Source organism: Cornus florida, unplaced genomic scaffold (genome assembly GCF_030987335.1).
Source record: "Cornus florida cultivar Cherokee Brave unplaced genomic scaffold, ASM3098733v1 CherokeeBrave_3.0.0_Hap2_Chr08, whole genome shotgun sequence".
NCBI classification, from domain to species: Eukaryota; Viridiplantae; Streptophyta; class Magnoliopsida; order Cornales; family Cornaceae; genus Cornus; species Cornus florida.
The window spans coordinates 62,193,155-62,217,618 of NW_026775578.1; the positions used below are offsets into that span (position 1 = coordinate 62,193,155).

Consider the following 24,464-nt stretch of genomic DNA (forward strand, 5'->3'; position numbering starts at 1 on the left):
ATCATCTCATTCCTCTATCTAACAGCCGCTTTTAGGGTTTTGAAGGGAACTCCCTAAGAGAGAAGTGCAGACATTGATGATGAAGACTACACCAACACAAATGATATCTAGCGTCGTTATGAGTGGCTAATTCCTCTCTTAGGGCATTGATGTAATCCGATCCGATTACCATGGTTTGATTGTTTATACTTTGGAAATTTAATAATTTATATACTTTGATTATATGATTTTGAGCAATTGAGTCAACTCAATTGGTGTTTTAATGAATTAATAATTTCTGAATAGTTATTACTTTGTCATAGATATCACTATTCATAAACTGTTCTCAACCCATTTTTATTGGATGGTATCTGGCAGAGCCCTACTGGACGTAAGAATGGAGATCTTGTAATGGTGTTCAAATATTTTTTGTAAATAAATATTTTCATAGGCTATGTTTAGGAAAGATAGATTATACTGCAAAATTAGTTAGACGTAGGTAGATGGATAGTCCATGCTAACCACAGATATGATATAGTTAATTGAAATTCATGAAACATCTTTCTTTAAAACCAAATTAAATGAATGTTATTGAGGTTAATTCATATGGTATATAAATTATTGAAATCTCAAGGTTGAACAGTTGAACATAGTAGGAGGATTGTGGTGAAGTCAATTCCTAAGTATCTCTACCCTTGATCTTTTCTTTTACTTTATTTATTTTCTGTTTATGTTATTGCACACAAATCAAATCTTCTTTCTTAATTAAAATAGCAATTAATTAAAGACTCACTAAACCACCACAGTCCTTGAGGTTCGACACCCTTAACATAGCCCTATCCTATAAGGATTCGTTTTATTGCGAGTGGTATTTTATTATTGGTAAATAAAAACACATAAATTTTTGGCGCTGTTGTTAGGGAAAGAAAAGGTATGTATGCAACAAATGAAAGAAAATTCTTCACCAATGTGAAAAGAATAAAGAAAAAAAAAATGAAGAAAAGAAATAAAAAAGGGTCAATTTCAGGTCTGTACCTAGATTGCTTGAGCAATTAAGTCCTTAGGGTGTGTTCTAACACCTAATGCTTTAAAACCATTTGGTTTGGGTTTCATTGGCTGAAAGCTTATTACATAAGGGGTTTAAGTTGCCTAGATTACTTAAACAATTAGGTCCGGAGGGTTGCTTTATCACTTAATGCCCTAAGACCATTTGGTTTGGGAGTCATTGGCTAAAAGTTCGTTACATGGGTGATTGAGAAAACTTAATAAACCTGGACATTGCACAGTATCCTTTTTGAAAAATGCATACCTATAGAAAAGTAAAAAAAAAAATACATTGGGATCAGAATTTGAAAAGTTTACTTGTGAATTGAGGGATGACATGGGTTAGATATAAGTATGGGTGGTAAGCCACATGTTTAAAATTGTGAATTCACTATTAAAAAGGATTTTGGGGATTGAAATTATTAAACATGTGATTAAACTGACATACGGGGACTATGACCATTGATATAATGTTGAGAATTTGAGATTTTTCCTGTTTAATATAGCTCGATATCCTTGTCATAGTAGATTGATTAATGCATTGTCAGGACATCGTGATATGACAATAGGTTTGAATGAGCTTACAGTGCAATTAAGGTACTGATTTGAGAAGTTTATGAGTATTTTCACTGGAAACCCTCACGAGACTACAATTCATCCACTAGGGGTAACCTTGGGGTTTAAAGGCTTGTTGTATAGGCTAAATGTAACTGTGATTCCCACGAACGTGGCTTTTTAGTTCTGTTTTGCTAAGGGACTAGCAATATGTAAAGTTTGGGGGTGAGATTAGTGCTAAATATTGCATATTCGAGCCCCTAAATACACATATGTTAAGACCTAAAGTGATACATCTATCCTATTTTATACTGATTTATATTTATTTCATATTTTTAGATGTTTTCCCAAAGAAGCAGCTAAAACCGGGTTTTTATGATGAAAAGAATGATAATGAAATTTACTGCGTCGTTACCGGTCATCCGAAGCAAGCCAGGAATCAAAATGGTGAATTTTGGAAGAGTTCAAGTTCAGAAGCTCGAACCTCAATTCTATGGCTCGAGTACAATAGATAAAAACAAAAAATTCCACCAAGGTAAGAAAGCTCAAGCTTTGAACTCTAGAGCTCGAGCCCAACCACGGGGTGCTTGAGCCTTTACCTAAGAGCTCGAGCACATGATGCGTCGAAATGTGAAAAGTTGATTCAAGTCCCAGGACCTCGTGCCAAACAACATGGGATTGAGTACATATCTAAGAAGCTCGAGCGCACAACCCCAAAGCTCGAGCCCAACACCTTGGGATCGAGCACCATGAAGGAGGGATCAAGCACCATTCTTTGAAGCTCGAGCCATATTTCAAGAAAGCTCGAGCTTTACTCCCAAAGCTGGAGCTTGGGCCAAATAGCTCGAGCTCTACTTCTGAAGCTTGAGCCTTCCATGACAAATTGGATTTACAAGTTACGGGGATTATTCTTTTCCATGTCTTAAGTCATTCCAAACAGGCCTGAAGACCTAAAAGCCCACCAAATCCTTATTATTGTTATTATTATTTTTTTATAAAAAGGCACAATGAATAATTGAATGACATACTTTGGTATTGGACGGACTTTAGATATATGGTTATGGTACCACGAGATGAGCTTGAGTCTCAGGCTCGTTGATTAGGGTGCGTATATACAGTGGATGCGTAGCTAGCTATAGTAGGTTGAGGTGTACCCTGTTAAGTCTAAGTACTCAAATCCACCTTTGGGTGCGTTTTCGCATGTTGCCTTCTATTCAAGTTGAGACCCCTATTATAGTCCAGTGAATGTCCCTTAGTGTGGATATATATATGTATGGATTAAATAGATATTGTGAGGTATTTAGGGTGTATCTGCGTATCAGGTCATTGTATGAATTGCAATTATATTAGAACTTGTTCGTGGGCCTGACCCACTATTTTATTCTTTCCAGGTACAGGACGGTTCCAGCCTTAGAGCTTGATCGTGCTTGTCGAGGACAGACTTTCATTCATCTGCTTACGTAGGACTTCTCTCGATGTTAGTTTAGTTTATTTTTAGTTATTTCAGTTCAGTTGGGATTTTGTTTAGGGGTCCACTAGATGGATTCCCGAGTTGTATTCTTGGAGATTTTGGAGAATTGGATTAACATTATTTATTATCGTTTGGAAGATTTTATATTGGATATTTCTTTCAGCTTTATTCTTGTTCTTATTTAAATTTTTATATTCTGTGTTCGTTTTAAAATATTAATTATCTGATATTCCCTCGGGTTTGGGCTTGGGCCTAATCAACCCGTGTCTCGGATCCGAGGGGTATCACAGTGTCCAACAAGATTTTTCCTTATTTTGCCAAATTCATCACCACCTCCTTGAAGATAAAATATTTCTCAATTGGATGACTGACAATACAATGATATTTGCAGTATTTTGGATTGTTGACACGTCCCATCTCTTAAGGGCGTTTGTATTCAAGGAGTTCTATAACTTTACTTTCGAGTAAACATTCCAAGATACCAGGGACATCAGAATCGGGGAAAGGGTATTCCTTCTTCTCTAACTCCTTTAGCGTAGGACGCAGTCTTTCCCTCTCTTGAAACTGGCGATGCTTTTTATCATCCTTCTTGTCATCTTTAACAGATATCTTGATTGGGGTGGTTAAGATAGCCATGGAATCTTTAGTAGCGGTCTTTGACGACTTATCGCCCTTCTTCCAGTCTTTCTTATCCTTGCGTGATTCTATGGCCACGGGACCTTTGCCATCATGGGATTTCATACTAATCTCCATGTCATGGGCACGCGTAGCCAATTCTTCAAATGTGCAAGGTTTTATACCCTGCAGAATGTAAAGAAGGCCCCAATGCATTCCCTGCATACACATCTCCACAACAGAGATTTTTGTCAATCGGTCCTTGCAATTAAGACTAATTGCTCTCCACCGATTAATGTAGTCGATTACAAGCTCATCCTTCCATTGATTCGTGTTAGTTAACTCTATCATACTAACAGTACGACGAGTGCTATAGAACTTGTTTAAGAATTCTCGTTCCATTTGGTCCTAACTATTAATTGACTCTGACCTTAGGTCGGTGTACCACTCGAACGTGTTTCCTTTAAGGGAGCGAACAAACTGTTTAACTAGTATGTCCCCCTTTGTTCTGGCATTGTTGCAAGTCTCGACAAAATGGGCAATGTGTTGCTTGGGGGTACCTTTTTGGTCAAATTGCTGAATCTTCGGATGTTAGTATCCTACATACATCCTCATACTATCAATCCTCCTTGTATAGGGCTTTGAGTACATGAAAGTGTTCTGTGAGACACCTCCATATTGGGCTCAGATTATATTCGTTATCATATCTTGCAATTGTGCAACAGCTAATGAAGAGACTGAAGAAGCATGACTGGTTTGACTAGTTGCATGTTCTGTCACCGACGTCTGGTTTTGACTAGCCACTTGTTCTGTCACCGGCGTCTGTTTGGGTTCCTCCATGCGAGTACCTTGTGCTGTAGAATTAGGATTCTCCGTCGGCATTGCTGTGGAAGATGTAGGATTCCCAGACAGTGGTGGTGTGAAAGTTGCACGATTCCTAGTTGGCGGTGCTGTGGAAGATGTAGGATGCCCAGATTGTACTGGTGATTCACCGAAGGTCTGAACTTCCAATTTGTTCATCAGCGTAACGATTTGTAAGTCATTCTCTTCAACAGTCTTTGTGGGGTTCTCAATGGCACGAGACATAGTTGCTAGTTGTTCCTCCACCGTGGCAGCTCTAGTTATCATAGCAGCGACCACATCTGAGTATGATAGTCCTTGAGAGTCAACGTTCCTTGAAGTGATTGATTACTCCGAAGTCTGACGTGGTGACTCTAGGGGCGAACCGACACTAGAGTGAGCATCATAAACGAAATGAGGTAAATCTGGTGGCGGAATCTCCTCTAGAACAACGTCAGGGTTCTTGACATGTTGAGTTTTCACGTTCGCCGGCTTTACAGGATTGGTTTTCACCAAGTCTTGCTGATGTTTGGATGAAGCCATCGACTGGGACTTGCTACGTGTCACAGGGCCCGCCAAGGTACTTCCATCACTTGATTTGGCCTTCGTGCCACTTTTCATGGTGGCTTTGGCGTCGACCTTTGTAGTAGCGATACTTTTTGGGCTTTCTTGTCTGTCGAAGTCTTAGGGGGAGCCATAGAATCTAACAGAGACGAAACCTGAGGGTAGGAGAAAGAGATGAGAAGCAAAGGAGGTCCCATCGAGCATGCCAGAAATTTGTACACACGAATTTTGTTCTCTGCAAATAAAGACAAAATATGGGCAAAATAATAATTTATTAATTTATAAATATTTGGAGTACAATCATTTGTAATATCTTTTACAAAAAGAATGGTCCTCTGATTCGATCTCTTTTTTTGTTGTTGGTTGGATCCAAGGGCTGCACAAGCTTGTTCTTGAATCACCGTGGAATTTAATGAAGAACGACACGTTGTTGGATGTGCTTGTTGTTGATCACCGTGAGATTTGATGAAGAACGGCACGTCGTTGGATGTGCTTAATGTTCTTCGCTTTTGGGTTTAGATTTTGAATTTGTGTCTCTAACTTCTGAGTCTCTGGATTTCTGAGTCTCTGGACTTTTGGACTTCTGAATTCTGAATCTCTGGATTTCTGGACTCTGAATTTGTGTCCTTTGTTGAATTTGAGGAAGAACGACACGTCTTTGGATGTGCTTATTATTCTTTGTCTTCAGAAAGGAGAGAATTTGTTGAATTTGGTGAAGAACGGCACGATTTTGAATGTGCTTGGTATTCTTTGCCTTTAGGTTTGCCCTCGGGATTTCTGGCCCTCTAGATTTCTGATTCTCTCAATTTTTAGACCTTCTGGATTTTTGAGTCTCTGGATTTCTGGATTCTGAATTTTTGTCCCCTGTCTTCTTCCTCTAGGCCTCTATTTATCGGCTTCTTGTATTAATAGGATGATGATATGTGTCATCTCCTGATAAGGAAAAAATCATATTTGGGCCAGGCCGGTTATATTATAATAATTATCCTTAAAAATAATTAATCCAAATATATTTTATTAGGAATAATTATCTTTTCATTTAATCATCTGGGCTGAGTTAATTAAATAATTTAAGTGGACCAAACCTAGACCAATTAAATAATTTAATTAAACATTAGGCCCATATTTAATGGGTCCATTTGTTAAAACCAAAGGCCACTAAATTTTAGTGTCTACAGTACTCTTTGCTTGTTTGAAATACTTTAATTGTTTTGATATCTCTTGATTTTATGCGCGGATTTAATCAACTCGTATTTCGAAATTAGGGAATATAACAAGTGGTCCAATGTTTTGATATTTTAAAACAAATACTATCATATATTCTAAAACAAATACTATATATAAATGTATTGGAAAATTAATTATACAACGTGATCTCGTGGGTAGACTGCTTGTCTCTAATTTGGGTAGGTTTCACTGTTGGCCTTCACATTTTTCATTTTATTTTGATAAAAAAAAAGAAGTTTGGGAGCTAAACACGATCGAATCAGTACTGTAACGATTTTCTGTGTACATACATCATACTTTGCATATCATCTGTATCCAAAATTTTCAAAATGTGTCTATATAATTAAATGATATCTACATATACATAAATTTCATCAACTTTTCTCCAAATAACGTGATCATTGGTAAGTATTTTGAAGATGGTATGATTGGTATCATATTTCAAAATTAATATATATATACAACAGTTATACCATATAAATTAGAGAATTTTACTATTGTGATTTTTAAAACATTTTTAAACACCACTCTAAAAATAGACGCAAATTGTTAAAAATAGAAACCGTGTTGAAAATCCCAACACAACACATGGGCTATCATTACGTGTTCTTTTTAACATAGTATTAAATCTGACTAAAACAAATAAATATAAATTGTTAAAAATAGAAATCGTGTTGAAAATTCTGCAACACCACATAAATATAAGGGGTCTTTAGCTTCACAACACGCTGAATGCGATAGCAGGTCCCACTAATTTATGTGGTTCCATGATCACCAACAAATAAATATAAATTGTTAAAAATAGAAATCGTGTTGAAAATTCTGCAACACCACATAAATATAAGGGGTCTTTAGCTTCACAACACGCTGAATGCGATAGCAGGTCCCACTAATTTATGTGGTTCCATGATCACCAGATAGAGAATAAAACTGTTAGATGCAAATTTTAGACGGTAGAAAAAAACATGATAGTGGGCTGATGGGGCCATTTATAATAAAAGCCTGATATCCTCAAAATTTAAGAGGTTTTAAACGAAGTTTCAAATGTGAGACCTTTTATAAAATTTTAAAAGCGCAAAAAATTTAATAGGAGTGAGGAATTTTTTTTTTAAAAAATCAATTATCAATTTTGTTACTCTTAGTAAAGTTTGTCTTTAAGACTTGTACTTCTTAAAATAATTATATTCCTTTAATATCAGAAATCACGTCATATTTTAGTATAACTTACAAAATTATTTTTAAAAATGTGAGTTAATTAAACTGAGCAGTTAAATATTTGATTGTTTGTGAGTTAATTAAATTATTTTTGAAGCCTCGTACACATGAATCCAAAAATAATATAATAATAGAATAAACATGTTTCTGAGTTTAAAAATAAAAAGATATAATTTATCATCTTTAATACGGCGCCCCCGGAAACAAATTCCTTACTCCGCCCCTGATCTACATCATCTTCATTATTGATGTGAACTAATAATAAATAAACATGTCATCTTTAATTATCAAATTCAATATGGTGGGGTAGATACCCACTTATCAAATCAGAGTTGGTAATCAAATCACCATCTCTGATTTGGTAATTAAAATAAAATGTGTCAATTTATTATTGGTCCACATCAACGATCAATATGGTATTGGACCTAAGTATTATTCGCCTTGTACGCGAAAGAGTGTAAAATGATTCCCTATTATAATGCAACACAATTATATTACAAAATGTAAAACTCATGTAACAATGATGTAATATGTTTAAATCAAAGATATAATATTCATATAACATATTAAATCGTGTTACAACATTATAATTCTATTAAATCGAGAGTTTAACAGAAATATAAAAGTTTAGTAAGAAAGTATAACAAATTAACATGCATCGGTAACACATGAATGATCGAGTAGTCAAAAACCTAATACAATAAACAAAGCATAGGTTATACTTTCACAATAGTCTAAAGGAATTGTGCGCGCCAAGAACTTTTTGTTAGGTTATTTCTACTCTGAACTGTGAGAATTTAACATATTTACATGGTTATTTTCACAATATTCCATATGGAAAATAACTAGATCCAAAAATTATTAAAAAAAATCAGTATGGCCTTTTGAGATACTTGAATAAAATTGATGAATCCAAGTCCAACCTTTCTTTGTAGCGAGTGAAGAGTTTCAATAACTCATTAGCCCTTTCCTTTGTTCTCTCGTCACAACCCACCTGTAAAACAACCAACAGCTTCTCAAAAACACCCAATTCATGAACCGCCTCATCAACCACAACACCTCCATTTTCATCCTTGCAAAGCTTCCAAAGAGCCGAAACTGAAAACTCCGTCGCTGTCATCGATACTCCTAAAATCTTCTCCACTAACGCTGGCATAGTTGATTCATGGTTTCGAGCCAAATATTCTCTCCCTTCACCACAATCACACATACAGTCTAAAACACCAAGAGCTTTCTCACATATGCCTTTCTCGTAATTTAGAACAATTTCTAATATCAATGAAACCAAACCCATCTCCATAAACCTTCTTGTCATCTCTTCACTCATCGCCGACGGTGAAATCATGTGGTAAATAGCCATTAGAGAAGCATTGGTAGCTCTAGGGCAAATGGGTACCCTAATTATCTTCACTAATGCTTCTGCAACACATTCCATCTCCGCAAACGCGTTAACATATCCCTGATCCAATGCAAGTAGCTCTGCTAGGGCTAAAACCGTGACTCGCCTACCGGAAACATCTTCCCCTCTCAAAAACCATGCCATGCAACGTAAAGAAGTGGACGAAGCTAGCTTAGATTGGGCTTCTACACCAAGCGGGAACATCCATGTCAATCTTCACAAGATCTCAATTAACAAACAAGCATGTTTCTCTACTGAAACACTAGCATATGATTCAAAAGAGGATGATAATACATACTCCTCCGAGACCTCGTACTGCGTTATCGATGCTTTCTCGATCATATGTGATTCCGGTGGATAAGGTGACAGGATCTTTCATCAGTTCAAGAGAGATTGGGCACTGAAAATTGGGAGGAATTGGGATCTCCATATAGGAATTGCTAGGGGAGAGCTTTTCTGGTATTCTCTAACAAAATATTGTTGAAGTGGCTCAAATTTAGTGTATCGGGTGTGGTTTAGTCAATTTTATTTTGTTTTTTTTTTGTATGTTAGGTTTAGTCAAAAGTTGAATCTGCGTTAAATGTGTCATTGCATAAATGAAGAAAGAGTAGATGTTAAGAAAACGACGTAATGAGAAAGTAAATAACTGAATACGTAAATGGTACATGTATATGGTGGTCCAATGAATGAAGAAAGAAAACCGTTATTTATTTATTGTTTTTTATAATTTTTTATCTTACAAAAAAATTTAGAGAGATTTTATTTTTACGAACAACTTGAACTACTGTTGTGATATTTTAAAAGACTGCCTTGTTACCATTGTTATTGCATTGAATAGTGGTTGCGCATAAAGGCGGTGAAAACTCAATGTGTGTATGGATTGAAGAATGTTTGAAAAAAATCAGAGTGTGAAGAGAATAAAGAGGGCAGAAAAGAGATATGACGTCGAGTAAGAGTAAAGCTCATGGTTTTCTATTTATAGTATGCAATATATGGTTATTAAGTCTATGTTTTACCATTTATGGTAATTTTTCCTGGGTCATGAGTCAAAGTCTGGAAAAGATTAGGGGAACACATGTCTTTTATGGTTATTGTCCAGACAAGGACTCTAGGTCTAGGGCGGTGAATAGGTCTTCTAACAATTCATTCTTGACCAATCAATCATATATTCCAAGCAGTTGCCGAACGCACACAATCACAAAATCAAGGCCACCATTGGGTCAATAAATTTATCATTTTAATATATATATATATATTTTTCATAAATTTCAAACAAATAACAAGGGAAACGGCATTATAATATAGAAAATACCAAAGAAAAATATATTGTTGTCTTGAGAATGAAACACAAGAAGCTAAACTCACCAGAGTACACACACAAAGAAGAGAATGTAGAAACATATAACAATGGAACTTTTCATTTGAACCAAAAAGAAAATGTTTAGCATAACATAGAAATACCACAGAAAAGACGAGGCGAAGCAAAAAAAACTATTTAGTTTGCTGAATTATTTTGTGTTATTAGTGGTTGTTTAGTATTAGTGTGGTTTAGCTTTTTTAATAATATTTTCTCTATTTAAGCATGTAATTAGAAGTTTATTAGGACAATGAGATTTGATTTCAGTATTATACTTCTCTCTCCACAATTCGTTCTTGATTAATGTTTCGTCAGTGAGAGCAGGAACCAGAAATCTTGATTAATGTTCAAACACAATCAGTGAGAGCAGGAGCCAGAATTTTTTTTCAGTTTTTTTAATAATATTTTCTCAATTTAAGCATGTAATTAGAAATTTATTAGGACAATGAGATTTGATTTCAATATTATACTGTTCTCTCTACAATTTTGTGTTTACCTCTTCCGAACTTATATTTGGAAGAGACGTATTTCTTTTGAGTGCCTCTGTATTTTGTAATAGTGTGGCATCAGAGCGAGGTTTGTAGTAGAGAGGAGAGTGAAAATAGCAAACGTTAATGGTAGCGTTAATCCATCTCAACTAACTACCCAGTATCATGAAGATGAGGACGCTGTTTATTTCCCAGACTTGTGGGATTTGTTGGACAAAGGCTAATTAAGCTTAATGATTACTGAGTAATGCTCTTAGATTAGCACTATGAAATGCTACTAAAATTAATTATATTTCCATAACTCAATCCACATACTTTGCCAAAAGATGAATCTATTTACTGGTCACGCTTTTTCTATTTGTATATGTATAGAAGTAAGTTTGTTGAGTCCATGTTTTATCTCTTTGGGCAATGTATAAAAATTTCCAAGAGCTTTCTCACAAATCCCTTTCTTGGCATTTTCAACAACTTCCAATAGATTTCAACGCCTAGAATTCAATTTGCGTGTCTACTTCGTAATAGAAAAAGTTGTTACTTACCTACTGATTCCATTGAGCTACATTTTTGGCCAAATGGTTTCAATTGCTACTTAGCCTACTGATTAAGTCTTAATTCCATTGAGATACATTCACGGCCAAATATTAATTCAAAAAAAAATTTCAATTTGCTTTCAAACATTTTGATGTTTTGCTTTAGTCCGTTCTCTCTTGCCAATTAATTAAAAAAATAAAATTGCAACAAAAAAGAAAAATATGATATTTCACGGTAGTGGTTTGTGAAGTTAATGTTAGGGAGTAGAAAGAGAGATGTATATATATCTATATATATTTTAAATGTAAATTTTAATTTTATAGATATAATAATAACAAGGGTTAATTACACTCACAACCCCCTTAGGTTTAATAAAGTTAGCAAAGACACTCCAAATGTGATAAATTGACAGTATTACCCTTTCACTTGTTAATTAACCTATTCAGATGAAGAAATTACCCTTTTAAAACTTACTATTAATTTTATGGGACCAAACTATCCTTCTAAATAGTCAAATTACCCTCATCCTTCCCTCCTTCTCTCTTGCATCATCGCCTCTTCTGCAACCCATATCCGACGCCGCCTCCACTACCCCGTCACACCCAATTCCCTAACCTCCGCCCGCTAACTCAAGCCTCCCATCATCATCTTCAAGGTTGAATAGATACTCCACGGTGGTGGTGATGAGTAGTGGTGGTCATGGTTGGGAGTGGTGGTAGGAGGTTGAGCAATCCAACGACGTCAATGGAATATAATAGGAGCAGGGCCTATCAATCAGTATATAAAATATCTAAAGGGAATGAAAATTTAAAGTCTAAAAAACTAAAAGGAAATTTAGACATTTTCCAACTAAACAACTCAGACAAATAGATTTAGTTGAGCAGGACTTGTCGACGGTGATGGCATGGGTCGAGGCAAAACTTCAGAGGACTGGATGATGGGGATGACCTAATCGCATATGCCATATGTGATACCCCTCGATTCTAGAGCCACGAGTGATCAAGTCTGAGCACAGATCCGAGGGATACCAGACAATTAATATTTAAATGAACACGGAATACAAAATGAATTAATAAATAAACAAATAAAAGTTAAAGAATTCTAAAATATAATCCTTAAGATTAAATAATTGAAATCCAGCAAACAAAAGCTCCAATATTTGATACAACTCGGGAATCCACCTAGTGGACCCCTAACCAAAACCCAACTGAAAAGTAAACAACTTAAATAAAATCTACAGCTAAATCATGAAGAAAATCCTACGTCGTCAGAAGAGTGAGTGACTGCTTAGCACGAACAAGCTCTACGACTAGAACCGTCCAATACATGAAAACATAATAGTAGGTCAGGCTCACGAACAAGTTTTATTCTAACTACAATCTAAACAGAGACCCGATATGCAGATACATCTTAGATATCTCACCAATAGCTATATCGTCCATACATATATATATCCACACTAAGGGACTCTCACTGGATTACAAATGGAGTCACAACCTGAATAGAAAACTACATGCAAAACGCACTAGAGGTGGGCAGGAGTACCTAGACCTAACAGGGTACACCTCTACCATCATATCAAACTATGCATCCCAATGCATATACGCTCCCTAACCAACGATTCTGAGACTCAAGCTCATATCGTAGTACCATAAATATATATTTAAAACCCATCCAAAACCAGAATATGTCATTCAATTGTTCATTGATCTGACATAAGTAACAACTAATCCAGTTAGTCACTTAACATATTCTGTTGACCTGACTTAAATACAACTAATAAATAATCCCGTTAGTCACCCAACTTACTCTGTTGATTTGACTTAAATATAAGTAGGATTTAATTTTTATAATCCATTCCCTTATTTTAAAGTAGGTAGGACTTAGCGTTTTGAGCTAAACCATCCCTAGTATGCCACCGTCCCTTACCGGTGCATACAATCCATAACATCCATATAATTAATAGAACATAATTTAACGATTAATCAATTAATATCCAGAATAATATCCATGTAATTGATATTTAAATAATTAGATTTAAACTTCAATTAATCCACAAGACAATCCAATAATTGACAAAGTAGTAATCAATAGAGCGTCAACTAAAATCCAGGGAATGATATAATATAAATCAGATAACCAACTGAGCATATTATATTCAATTATAGTTAAGTATAATCATACACAATCAATTAACTTGCTAGAACAACAACAAGTAAATAAATAGTCCACATCCACTGACAGCATGCAAATAATTAATTAAATTCCATGATGTCTAGTAATATTAGCATATTAGCATATCCTAACTATTTTAGAGTTTTAACAAGTTAATTTAAAACATTTAAAACCTCCCGTTAATTTTTAGAATTCACAATTTAGCCCCTGGAATCAAAAAATATCAAACGTACACCCCGTAGGGGTGTTCCAGCAAGAGAGCCAGCTCCCCTTTCATGGTAGCCGACTCTCCTACTCATGGAGCCGGCTCTCCCTCATGGAAAGCCAGCTTTCCCACTTAGGGAGCCGGCTCTCTCTCACATCGAGAGCTGTTTCCTCCTCTATTTTGTCTTCTTCGCCTCCGACAACATTACAGAACCTTCTGTGATGTTTAATACAGTTCCTAGGGTTCATCATGTCCCAAAATTCCTCATAAAGCATCTAAACTCTAGTATGCATCATTAATAGAAACTTAGAACACATATGATTAAACAATTGATGCGAAGAAACAGATTGAATTTACAGTACCTACACAGTTTAATTCTGATTTAATAAGCATACAAGATTTATTTAATGTCCGATTAAAATCGTAGACATCATCTAGGCATGCACAGAACACAGGTCAAGGGAAGAGAGTAAGAATAAAACTTGCCTTGAAGATTTCCGTATTGAAACCTTAACTTCATCTTCCTAAGTTTTTCCGACGACGTCCGTTTACTGTCAACCTCCTACTGCCCTGGTTTAAAACCACAAGCAATACTTTCCCTCCTCCTTGGTCCGTCTTTTAATCTACAGCCGAAACTCCAATTCTCCCTTTCTGTTTTCCTCTCAAACCTCTCTGTATAACTCATCGCCTCACTGTTACGTGATTAGGGTTCTAAAACCCTTAGCAAACTTATACTAGTGTATTTATAGGCCTCCATAAAACCCCAAGTCCAATTATAATCAGAGACGGAAAATCCTACTAAATACTAGTCGGCCAACACGTGATTTCATAAAAGAATAAAAACCCAAATTTAACATTATACATTTAATTCATATTTAAACTAAGTCCACCTAACCATAAATGTAAATACAACAAATAAACCAAGTAATCAGTTAAATAAAATAATTAACCTATTAATCCATTAACTCAATTAAATCAACAAATAAACAATTAATTCAAATAAAATAAAATAGGTATTAAACAAATCATCAAATAAGCAAATAATTAAATAAAATGCAACAAAACAATTAATTAAATACCGAGACTATTCTTTCTAAAATTAATGGTATTACATTCTTCCCCCCTAACAAAAGGAATTTCGTCCTCGGAATACGCTCTTATTTTATTCCAATATTTCAGGAAACTGTGAGTGAATTACATCTTCCCGTTCCCAAGTAGACTCAGCCTCATTGTGGTGACTCCACTAAACACGTACTAAAGGGATAACCTTATTACGAAGGATTTGATCCCGACGTTCGACAATGCGATACGGTGGCTCCAGATCTGTTGCATCCGGCTGCAACTCAACCGGATGACTTTAGGGTGTTAAGTGTAAAGACACTCACAGGGCTTAATAACTTTAGTTGGAAATGCTACGAAATCAAACTGGTCATTATCATTGCTTATTTTTTTCTCCTTTTTTTTTTTTTTTTTTTTTTTTTTTTTTTTTTTTTAAAAAAAAAGCATGCCAAAGATATCCATTCATTAGGGTCATCACTGTTATGGTCCATCGTCCCACCATAAGCTTAAGAGTGTGAATTTTAAGGCAAGGGCCAAGAATTTTACATTTATAGAAGCCACTACTACCTTTCACTATAAATATAGCTAGGGCGAGTAGGGATCGTCCTAAGGGATTATGAAGATCGAGCAATGTCGTGGAATTGTTATTAGAGCTAGTAGGTCGAGTGATCAAACAATTGGTTGGTTGATTAGAGAGCAACTAGATTAAACTAAGTGATAGCAAAAAAATGCAATTAAGAGTAAATAAGAGAGAGAGAGATCTTGGGGTTTAGAGATCATCACCAAGCAATGCATCTCTATATCATTGAAAAGTGATTAATGAGGGCAAATGGTGTGTTGCAATATTGGTGTGTGTGTGTGTTTGGTTGATTCAACAAGCAATGATGACTAGTTAAGCATGTATTGTCTAAGCATCATGTGAAAGGCACAATATATCTAAGCAATGAAGCACATATTGTCTAAACAACATGTGAAAGGCACAATAGATCAAAACAAGTCATTAATCCTTTCATTAAGCTCACAATCCAAATACAACACAAGGTTAGAGACATATACTACTTGCATTCAAAAGCTTGGAACATCAAACAACAAGCATAGATTGTCTTCCCATTTAACACAACACTACAACTACACTACATCTACACTACTAACATGAGAATAAACTAGGGGAGAGGCACAATCCATCAAGAGATAAGTATGAACCATCAAGAGAATCACAAAAGCATTCCTTTAAGCACTATGTTTTGACAATCGCCAAATCTATAGCATCAATACACATAGACATGCATCAATAACACAAAATCTAGAGACAAGCACATGAACATCTATTCTAGCATACATAGACATATGGATAGAATGAAATGATCAATTGGAAGCATTAAACTAAGATTTATATATATCAAAGTGCCAAAACATCAATTACAACACTAATCCCTCAATAATACACAAGATTAAGATATAAATAGCATACTTGGGGCTAACTCTAGCCCTAAGAGGATGTCTAGCCACTCATGGTGATGTTGCTCCAACCCTCAAAGGCTAACTCCATGGTTGAAATCTGCTCCTTGTTGATGAAGAACACCAATGGTGTCTCTAGCCTCTTCCTCCTCTCAACTTCCTCTCCAAGAGATGATATGAAAATCAAATTGGCTCCCTTTGTAAAAAGCAATCCTTATCCTTATATAGGTAGGTCAAAATGACACCCAAAATGAGTAGGGGTCGTGCACATAATATTCCCTAATGATTGGATAGAGGACAACTTTCAATGAGATAAAAATTTAACTTTTTTGTACTGGAGGAAGTTCGATCGATCGCACCTTAGTCTTGGATCAATTGAACTGGCTGAGATCTATCGAACTTAGGCTAGATCGATCCAATTGGCTGAGCTTTTTAGGAAAAGACAAATCTGAGATATTTTGGGAGATATTTATGGGAAAAGGACAAAAGTGGTTAGTGGGTGATACAGTTGTGGATAGGATTAATTATTTGAATAAGGACAAAAGTGTTCAATCTATCGAAGAATGGTGTTGGATCGATCGAACTTTTGGATTTTATGCTTTTGGGTCTAGGCTTGGATCTATCTTGAAGTGCTGAGATCGATCATTGTTCGATCGATCGAACCTTGAACTTGGATCGATTGAACTTTTCTACTTGTCACCTTTGGCTTCATTTGCTTCCTTCTTTCTCCACTTTGCTTTTCTTTGTTTAATCCCAGAATTGCTTCAATTAAGCTCTTATTTGGCTGAGTTAGCTTATTTTCAGGATAAGTGCCTGCAAATGGAAATAATACGAAATTAATCTAAAACGGTAAAGTAAGATAGATAAAGGTACCAGAATGCCTAAGCTTAAGGGGTTTAAATACGCACTTTTCAGCATTCATCACACCCCCAAACTTAAATATTGCTAGTCCTTAGCAATGAACTAGAGAGTAAAGGAATGAAATGAACAACTATACAACTATAAACTAGAAAATAATAAATGGATAACGCCACTGTCGTAGGGAATACGATTGCACTTAGCACATGCAACAAGCATTTTAAACCCCTAGGTTACCCCTAGTGGACGAGTGAAGTCTCATGAGGGTTTCTAGAAATGGTACCCACAAACATTAAGCTCATTCTTTTAAAAGAGGCACCAATATTGCAAACAAACATTGGGAGAACACTACCTCAAGTATGCAATTTTTCAAACATTTCTAAGCAATCTCTCAAAATCTCAACATCAAGCGAGCAAATATGGTCCTCCACACATCAAGAAAATGATCATGCAAATCAAAACAACTCTAGAATCCTTTTGAGTGGACCGGCATCAAATGTGTTGCTATCTTAGCCAACTAAAGAATTAATCACATCCTTACCCTCAAACTATCACACAAATCTAGTATCGATCATCAAGACAAAAAGTGGACTCTTTTATTAAAGCTTTATTCATCTAGGTGCACTTATTCTTTTCACTCGATATTTTTTAATTTTTTTTTTTAATAGGATCAAAGATGGAAGTATGGTGTAATGTGTTGATATATTAAGCTTTCTAGCGATTCATGAGGTCGAGCGTTAGGTCAATGACTCCCAAACCAGATGGCTTTAGGGCATTAGGAATTCAAATACCCCTACTGACTTACAAGCTCAAATCAACTAGGCTATAAATCAAGACAACAACCATCTAATCATTTCCCACTTCTCACCTTTTGGGAGAAGTCCTCACTTTTTATTACTTTTGCAACTTTTTGTTTTTTGAATTTTGAATTCAATTACTAACCTAAAGTTTGGGCCCTCCACCTTTCGGTGCGAGAACTTCAGTGCTTGATGAGGCTAGAATCCCGGCTACTTAGTGAAAAGGGGTTGTTATCCACCTTTATCAAGAATGAAAGCTTTCAATGCACTACTAGTTCAATTGGGATATAACCAATTCAATAATCAACAGAGCATGTACCCCACAAATGAATACTAGTGTGTACCTGTGCTAGTGTAGAATCCTAGAGTGAATCTCAAAACAATTACAAAATCAAGATGATATGGACCACAAGTGTAAGCATGATATCAATTTTTTGAAAAATTTACTCCTAAATGGCATTCATAAGGCATACAAGGAGTATTAGACTCTCAAGTCAATCAATTTTTAAATTTTAAGCAATATAGTCCTCAAAAGATTAAAATCATAGCTAGATATGGACCAATCATAGAAATATCCCTCAAATACACAAGTCATGCTCAAAATTTTGAATTTAAAACTAACACTGTAACGCACCATTCCCCCCAAACTTAAATTGCACAATGTCCTCAATGTGCAAAGAGAACAAAGGAAAGAGTATACCAGTGTAACTAAGCAAGAATGACCGGGACTGAAGTATCTGAAGTGGGTGGCATGGCCCCCCCAACCTTGGGATGAACTGTGGTCCTGAAAATTGGCACTTGGATAAACTCATCAGATAATAAAATGGGATAATCAGTGCATAGTGGACATATAAGTGTAAATGGGATAAACAGATAAAGAAATGTGAGAGGTGTAAGGGTGGTCCTAAAAATTGGGTAACACTCTCTCACTGAAGTCACTATAATGCACCTGATAGAGTCAAACATACAGATATGAGAATATAATATATGACATCCATATCAAAAACAGATATATAAAATAGATAAAGTGCAGGTACAACAAAAATATCAAAGCCGACATACCAGCTGTAAAAATAATAATGTACAGTGACAGAAGTAAAGTATCACAAGGAGAGAGGGATCATGAGATAGAAAGGACTGGGAGCTCAGGAGGATGAGGTAGGACAGGCAGGTCTAGCTCCGCGGATGTCTCTGGATAGATCTCTGAACATGGTCATGACATCCGTGTGGAAGGCAGCAAAATCAGCTCTGTGGGCTGTGAGATCAGCTCGGATGGCAACAACAAGATCCTCAAGCATCTGCAGACGTACTCCAAAGCCGAGGGTCATATCTGCATAGATGAATCAGAAGAAAGCTCCTTAGTCTGCTCCTGCTCATGAATGGGCGACCTAGCTGGAGAGTCCTGCTCTGCGCCGTCTGTAGGGCATTCTAAGTCTATGTCTAAATACTTGGCAGCTGGATCAACTGGTGTGTTGTTCGCTGTGGGATGTGCTGCTGTTACCTCTACTGGTGTCGGTGCCTGTGCCTGTGCCTCCTCTAACTCTAACTCCGCTGCAGCCACTACCGTGTGGTCCTGCAGCCTGGTAATAATGGATCAGTAGGTCTTGTTCCAGTCCTTCCTGAGGAAGTGACAGGAACCTCTCTCGGGGTGCTCCCGAGAATGGATGGGGTAGCGCTAATCAATGAGAATCTAGGTGATGAGGTGGCTGAAGGGAAGAGACTTAGCCCGTCCGGGCATCTCCTTGCTGATGTACTCGTCATACAGCTTCCTTATCACGCTCCAGATGAGCGCAGGAATGGACACCCAGTGCCCGGTGTAGAAGGAGTAGAGGGCTGTCAGATAATCGCCCCTCCTCTGGATCTTGTGCCCGGCCATGTATATGTTCTGATAGAGAACGGAATAGGTAAACCAAAGGTCGTCGGGAATGAATGTCCGAGTGGCGAAGGTCTCACCACTGGCATGGTGCCCTGTGAGAAAAACTGCCATGTCGGTATAGGAAGGCCTGAATAGCCTCGGATATGTGTCCTGAATCTCTGGAGGACATCTGTGTGGATAGCGGCAAGAGCGGGCTAAAGAGTCTACTGTGATGGTGATCGGATGGCCATCGACAGAAGTGACCATCTCAGCTATAGTACGCGGCGATTGTCGGAGGTTCTTGTAGAATAACCGTACAAGCCGTGGGTAGACCGGCTCTGTGACGGGGGCAAGAATAGCGACCAGGCCCCTCTGAATAATATCATGGTAGGCGGATCAGGTCAGCACCGATCTAGAGAAGAAGGCCGTGTCAAACTCTGACTCATGGTCGAGCGTCATGTGCGCATATCGACGCGCGGGCCTATCACGCTCCAGATGAGCTGGCTGAGCGGGTATATGTGAATGCTCAGCCCAATGATGCGGTGGAGATAGTGATGGAGTGAATGCAGGATGAGCCATGGAGGTGGAGGGTATGTAATCATCCTCAGGCTCATGAGATGGTGACTGAGGTGGGGTAGCCTGTGTTGGCTCTTGCTGTGCATAAGAGGGCTCTGATGGCTCCTCTGTCTGTGGCCTAATATGTCGGGTGGGCCCGTGTTGCCTGTTGGCAATAGTCTTCCTCTTAACCATAGCCTGTAAAAAGAAAAAGAAAAACTTGCAATGGTAGTTAGTGCCAGAATAAGAAATTTTTAAGCACGAAATAGAAACATGTATGTCAAGTAAACTAGACAAAACAAATATGACATGAATCTATACAAGTGGTAGAATATGAAACATGCTAAACAATGTAAGTATGAAATGCATCCAATGTGGAATATCACGGGCATTGGGCATAGATATGATAGTATGAACATAAAATATGATGAATGAAGTGTGTGTGTGAGATCTATGAAGTTTGATTGATCATAAAAAGATGAGATCAATCATAAAAGTTGGATCGATCGAAAATAAGTGAGATCGATCTCACAACTTCGATCGATTGAAGACATGAGTTCGATCGATCTCCCAAGATCGATCGGAGATACAAGTTCGATCGATCGAACTGTACGATGTTGAAAACTCAAAGGTCACAGATCTGTGATATGTTCATGGGCCCAACAACACATCAAATCAACAAATCCCCATCACTGAACGAGGCCCAAACTCCCAAAATGAGATCAAAATCTGAAAATATGCAAAATATATACATGAAGCAACACACACATATATATATGGAAATACAGTGCTTCGAAGCTTCAAAAATGGTGGATTCGATCATCTAAGCATCCTAAATCAAATATATAGAACATGTATGCATTAAATCAAATCAAGTTTCAAAGTAAATCTCGGTTCTTACCTTAACTGAAGAGAAAAGTGGAAACGAAGAGGGAGAGATGAAATCGAGATGAGAGAGAGTGATTTGGGACGCTTGATGACACCGGAGGGCTTACCGGAGAAGGGGAAGATGATGGGTGCACGGTGGCGCAGAGAGGGAAACAAGGGTTTGTAGAGAGGGTGAGATCGATCTAAATAATTGATCTTGAGAACCCTCGATTCTATTTTTAAAAATATTCCCGACAGAGTTCGATCGAACGAACTCAATTGTGATCGATCGAACTTTGATGAACTCTCTTCAAAGTATTTTTGGATTTTTGAAATTTTTGAAAATTGCAAAATGAAAATTAAAAATTGGAAAATAAAATTAAATATTTTTGGTTTTTTTTTTTTGGATAAATTAAATTGAATAAACACTAATAATTAAAAATTAATTAAAATAGAATATTTTTGAATTTTTGAAAACTTTTTGAAAAATAAAATAAAATGAAAATGAAAATAAAAGTGAAAATATTTTTGGATTTTTGAAAATTTGAAAAGTCAAAACAAAGTCATAATAATGAAATGAAGACTGAGATCGATCGAAACAAAAGTTCGATCGATCAGATAGAGAGCAAAAATATGCAGGTTTTTGCAGGCTCAAAATTTTTGTAAGTGTTGAATCATGAGATCGATCGAAATTGGAAGTTGGATCGATCGAAGGTCTCTTGATCGATCTAATAGTTAGTTTGAACGATGGGACAGAGAGGTGATTTGGATGCAGGTTTCTGCAGGTCGAAATTTTTTCTAAGTGTTGGATGCAGAATGGAGTTCGATCGATCGAACTCAAGTTTGAGATCGATCGAACTATGCAGAATGCTCATTAATGACATAAAAGCTTATGCAATCCTCACCAAAGTTCCTTGAAATGCATATGAACCAAAAACAAGTATCTAGACTTCGTAAGAAATGAAATGAAAAATAGAAATGGGGGGGTTTTGACACCCTACGAAATGTCTTTGCTAGTCTTTAATGTCTCTAGCAAGACATTGGGCTCTTTTAGCCCGGATCAAAGATCTTATAATGCATCCCCTCCTTGTTGGGATGATAGATGCTTTGAAATTCACCCAAAAAATGGTCTTTTGAAGAACTTGTTGGATTAAGCTCAAAAGAAATGTTTGGTCCCTTGTCTATGCAATCACAACCTTTGGGCTTCCATGCCCTTTTAAAGCAAGAATTTGAAACAAGATTTTGAGAATGCAAAGTTGAAGATGATTTTTTGGAAGTTTTGGTTTTACACAAAAGCTTATTTCCTTGATATTGAAGATCATGACATTTATCTATAACATTAACTTCTCCTTCATATTTGTCAAATGAATTGGGCGTGGGATTAAAGATATTCAACTTCACCTTTATGTGGCCAAATGAGATCTTCATTATTCCCGTCCTACAATTGATGTTGGCATTAGCGGTTGTCAAGAAAGGACGGCCAAGGATAACGGGAATTTGGCTCTTAGGATTGGGGACCGGTTTCGTGTCTATGACAATGAAATCAACCGGGAAGAAAAATTTGTCAGTCTTAATTAAAACATCCTCAATTATACCCCTAGGCTTCTTAATGGATCAGTCGGCAAGTTACAAAACTACCGACGTCGGTTTTAATTCACCTAGGCCCAATTTGACATAAACCGAGTATGGAAGAAGGTTAACACTTGCTCCTAAGTCAAGAAGCGCCCGATTAATGATATGATCACCAATAATGCATGATGTAGTGGGTGAACCGTGGTCCTTAAACTTTAGAAGAGTGTTATGTTGCAAAATTGAGCTTACTTGCTCGGTCAAAACCACTTTTCTTGGTGCTTGGCTCTTATTCTTTCGCTTTTGGGTGCACAAGTCTTTCAAGAATTTAGCATAAGCCGGAATTTCCTTGATTGCATCCAATAGTGGAAGATTAACTTTCACTTGCCTAAACATTTCCATGATTTCATTGGTTTTTGCCTTTTATTTGTCTTTTGAAATGGATCCTTTTAAAGCACCCGGAAATGGAACCTTTGGTTCAAACACTTTTTCAAAATTTTCTTTTGAACTCTTTTCAACACAAGAAGTTTTCAAATCATTTTTCAACATCATTTTTCAAAACTTCTTTTTCAATCACATCTTTCAAAACTTTCTCATTTACAAGATCATATATATACAATGAAGGAGGAATGGGATGTGAAACGGGACGGGTGACAATTTGAGGTTGCACTAGTTCACTCTCTTCATTTGACATTCCAACTTGATTGTCCACAATCCTACCACTCCGCAAGGTAGTCGCCGCATTAACATGTTCAATGGTGTGGCCTTCCGATGAGGAATGGGTTTCCACAACACATTGTTGCTTAGGTGGGGCATTAATAGGCATCTTTCCATTCTCTCTTGCATTGAGAGTGCTTACTATTTGCCCTACTTGGGTTTCTAGCTTCGTAATAGATTGAGAGTGAGAATGAAGCAATTGAGTGTTAGCCTCTAAAGTGCCCAAAGCATTCAAAACTTTCTCTTCAAAGGCGGGACTTCTAGTATTACCTTGGGAATAAGATTGGTTGGGAAAATAAGAATTAGCAAATTGATTCCCTTGTGATTGATAAGGTCTATAACCTTGGGATCCTTGGTTTTGAAGTGAAGGTGGAATGTACTTCCCTTGAAAACCGCCTTGGGGAGGGTTTGAGCCCTCTCCTTGGTTTTTCCAAAAGAAATTCGGATGATTTCTCCAACTTGGATTATAATGAATACCATAAGGATTGTTCCCTTGGTTCACAAAAGCCGCATTGACTTGTTTATTAGGTTCACTTTGCACTTATCCGTGAGGACAATGAGAAGTAGAATGAAGAGCACTAGAACAAGTCATACATGTTTCATTTGATGCACGATGAGAATGGTTAGAAAAGGAAGATACTTGGTTCGCCAAGTTTTGGTTAATCAAAAATTAATCAAACCTTTGAGATAAAGACTTCATTTCGGCGGCTATTTCATTTGAATGGTCGACTTGATGTAAGCCAACACTCTTCCTACCTTGTGACTTTTTACCATTCTTAGATGATAGTGTTCTATACAAAGAATTTTCACTCATGCTCTCATAGAGACGCCACACGTCATCCTCATGCCTATCAATGTTTGAGCCACCTATGGAAGCATCAACCATACCCTTATAGTTGTCCGATAAGCTCTCAAAGAAGTATTGAACTAATTGCCATTTGGGCATGTCATGATGTGGACACTTCCTAAGCAATTCATTGAAGCATTCCCATGCCTCATGAAACATTTCTCTATTCCTATGTGAAAATTCTCGAATTGAGGTTCTCATGGCATTGGTCTTAGAA

At 36.8% G+C, this 24,464-nt stretch overlaps 1 protein-coding gene and 1 pseudogene across 1 annotated transcript; one reads left to right on the plus strand and one right to left on the minus strand.

Annotated features, from left to right (window-relative positions):
* Window positions 1-8,183: 8,183 nt before the first annotated feature.
* Window positions 8,184-9,552, minus strand: LOC132271854 (U-box domain-containing protein 21-like). The gene has a single exon (XM_059773356.1). The coding sequence runs from the start codon at window positions 9,111-9,113 to the stop codon at window positions 8,382-8,384; it is 732 nt and encodes a 243-aa protein (XP_059629339.1). The 5' UTR covers window positions 9,114-9,552; the 3' UTR covers window positions 8,184-8,381.
* A 14,792-nt stretch (window positions 9,553-24,344) lies between these two features.
* LOC132272094 (small nucleolar RNA R71) lies at window positions 24,345-24,443 on the plus strand (annotated as a pseudogene).
* Window positions 24,444-24,464: the final 21 nt, after the last annotated feature.

Coding starts and splice junctions, on each gene's coding strand:
- LOC132271854 (XM_059773356.1), bottom strand. CDS start 9,113: ATGTTCCCGCTTGGTGTAGAAGCCCAATCTAAGCTAGCTTCGTCCACT.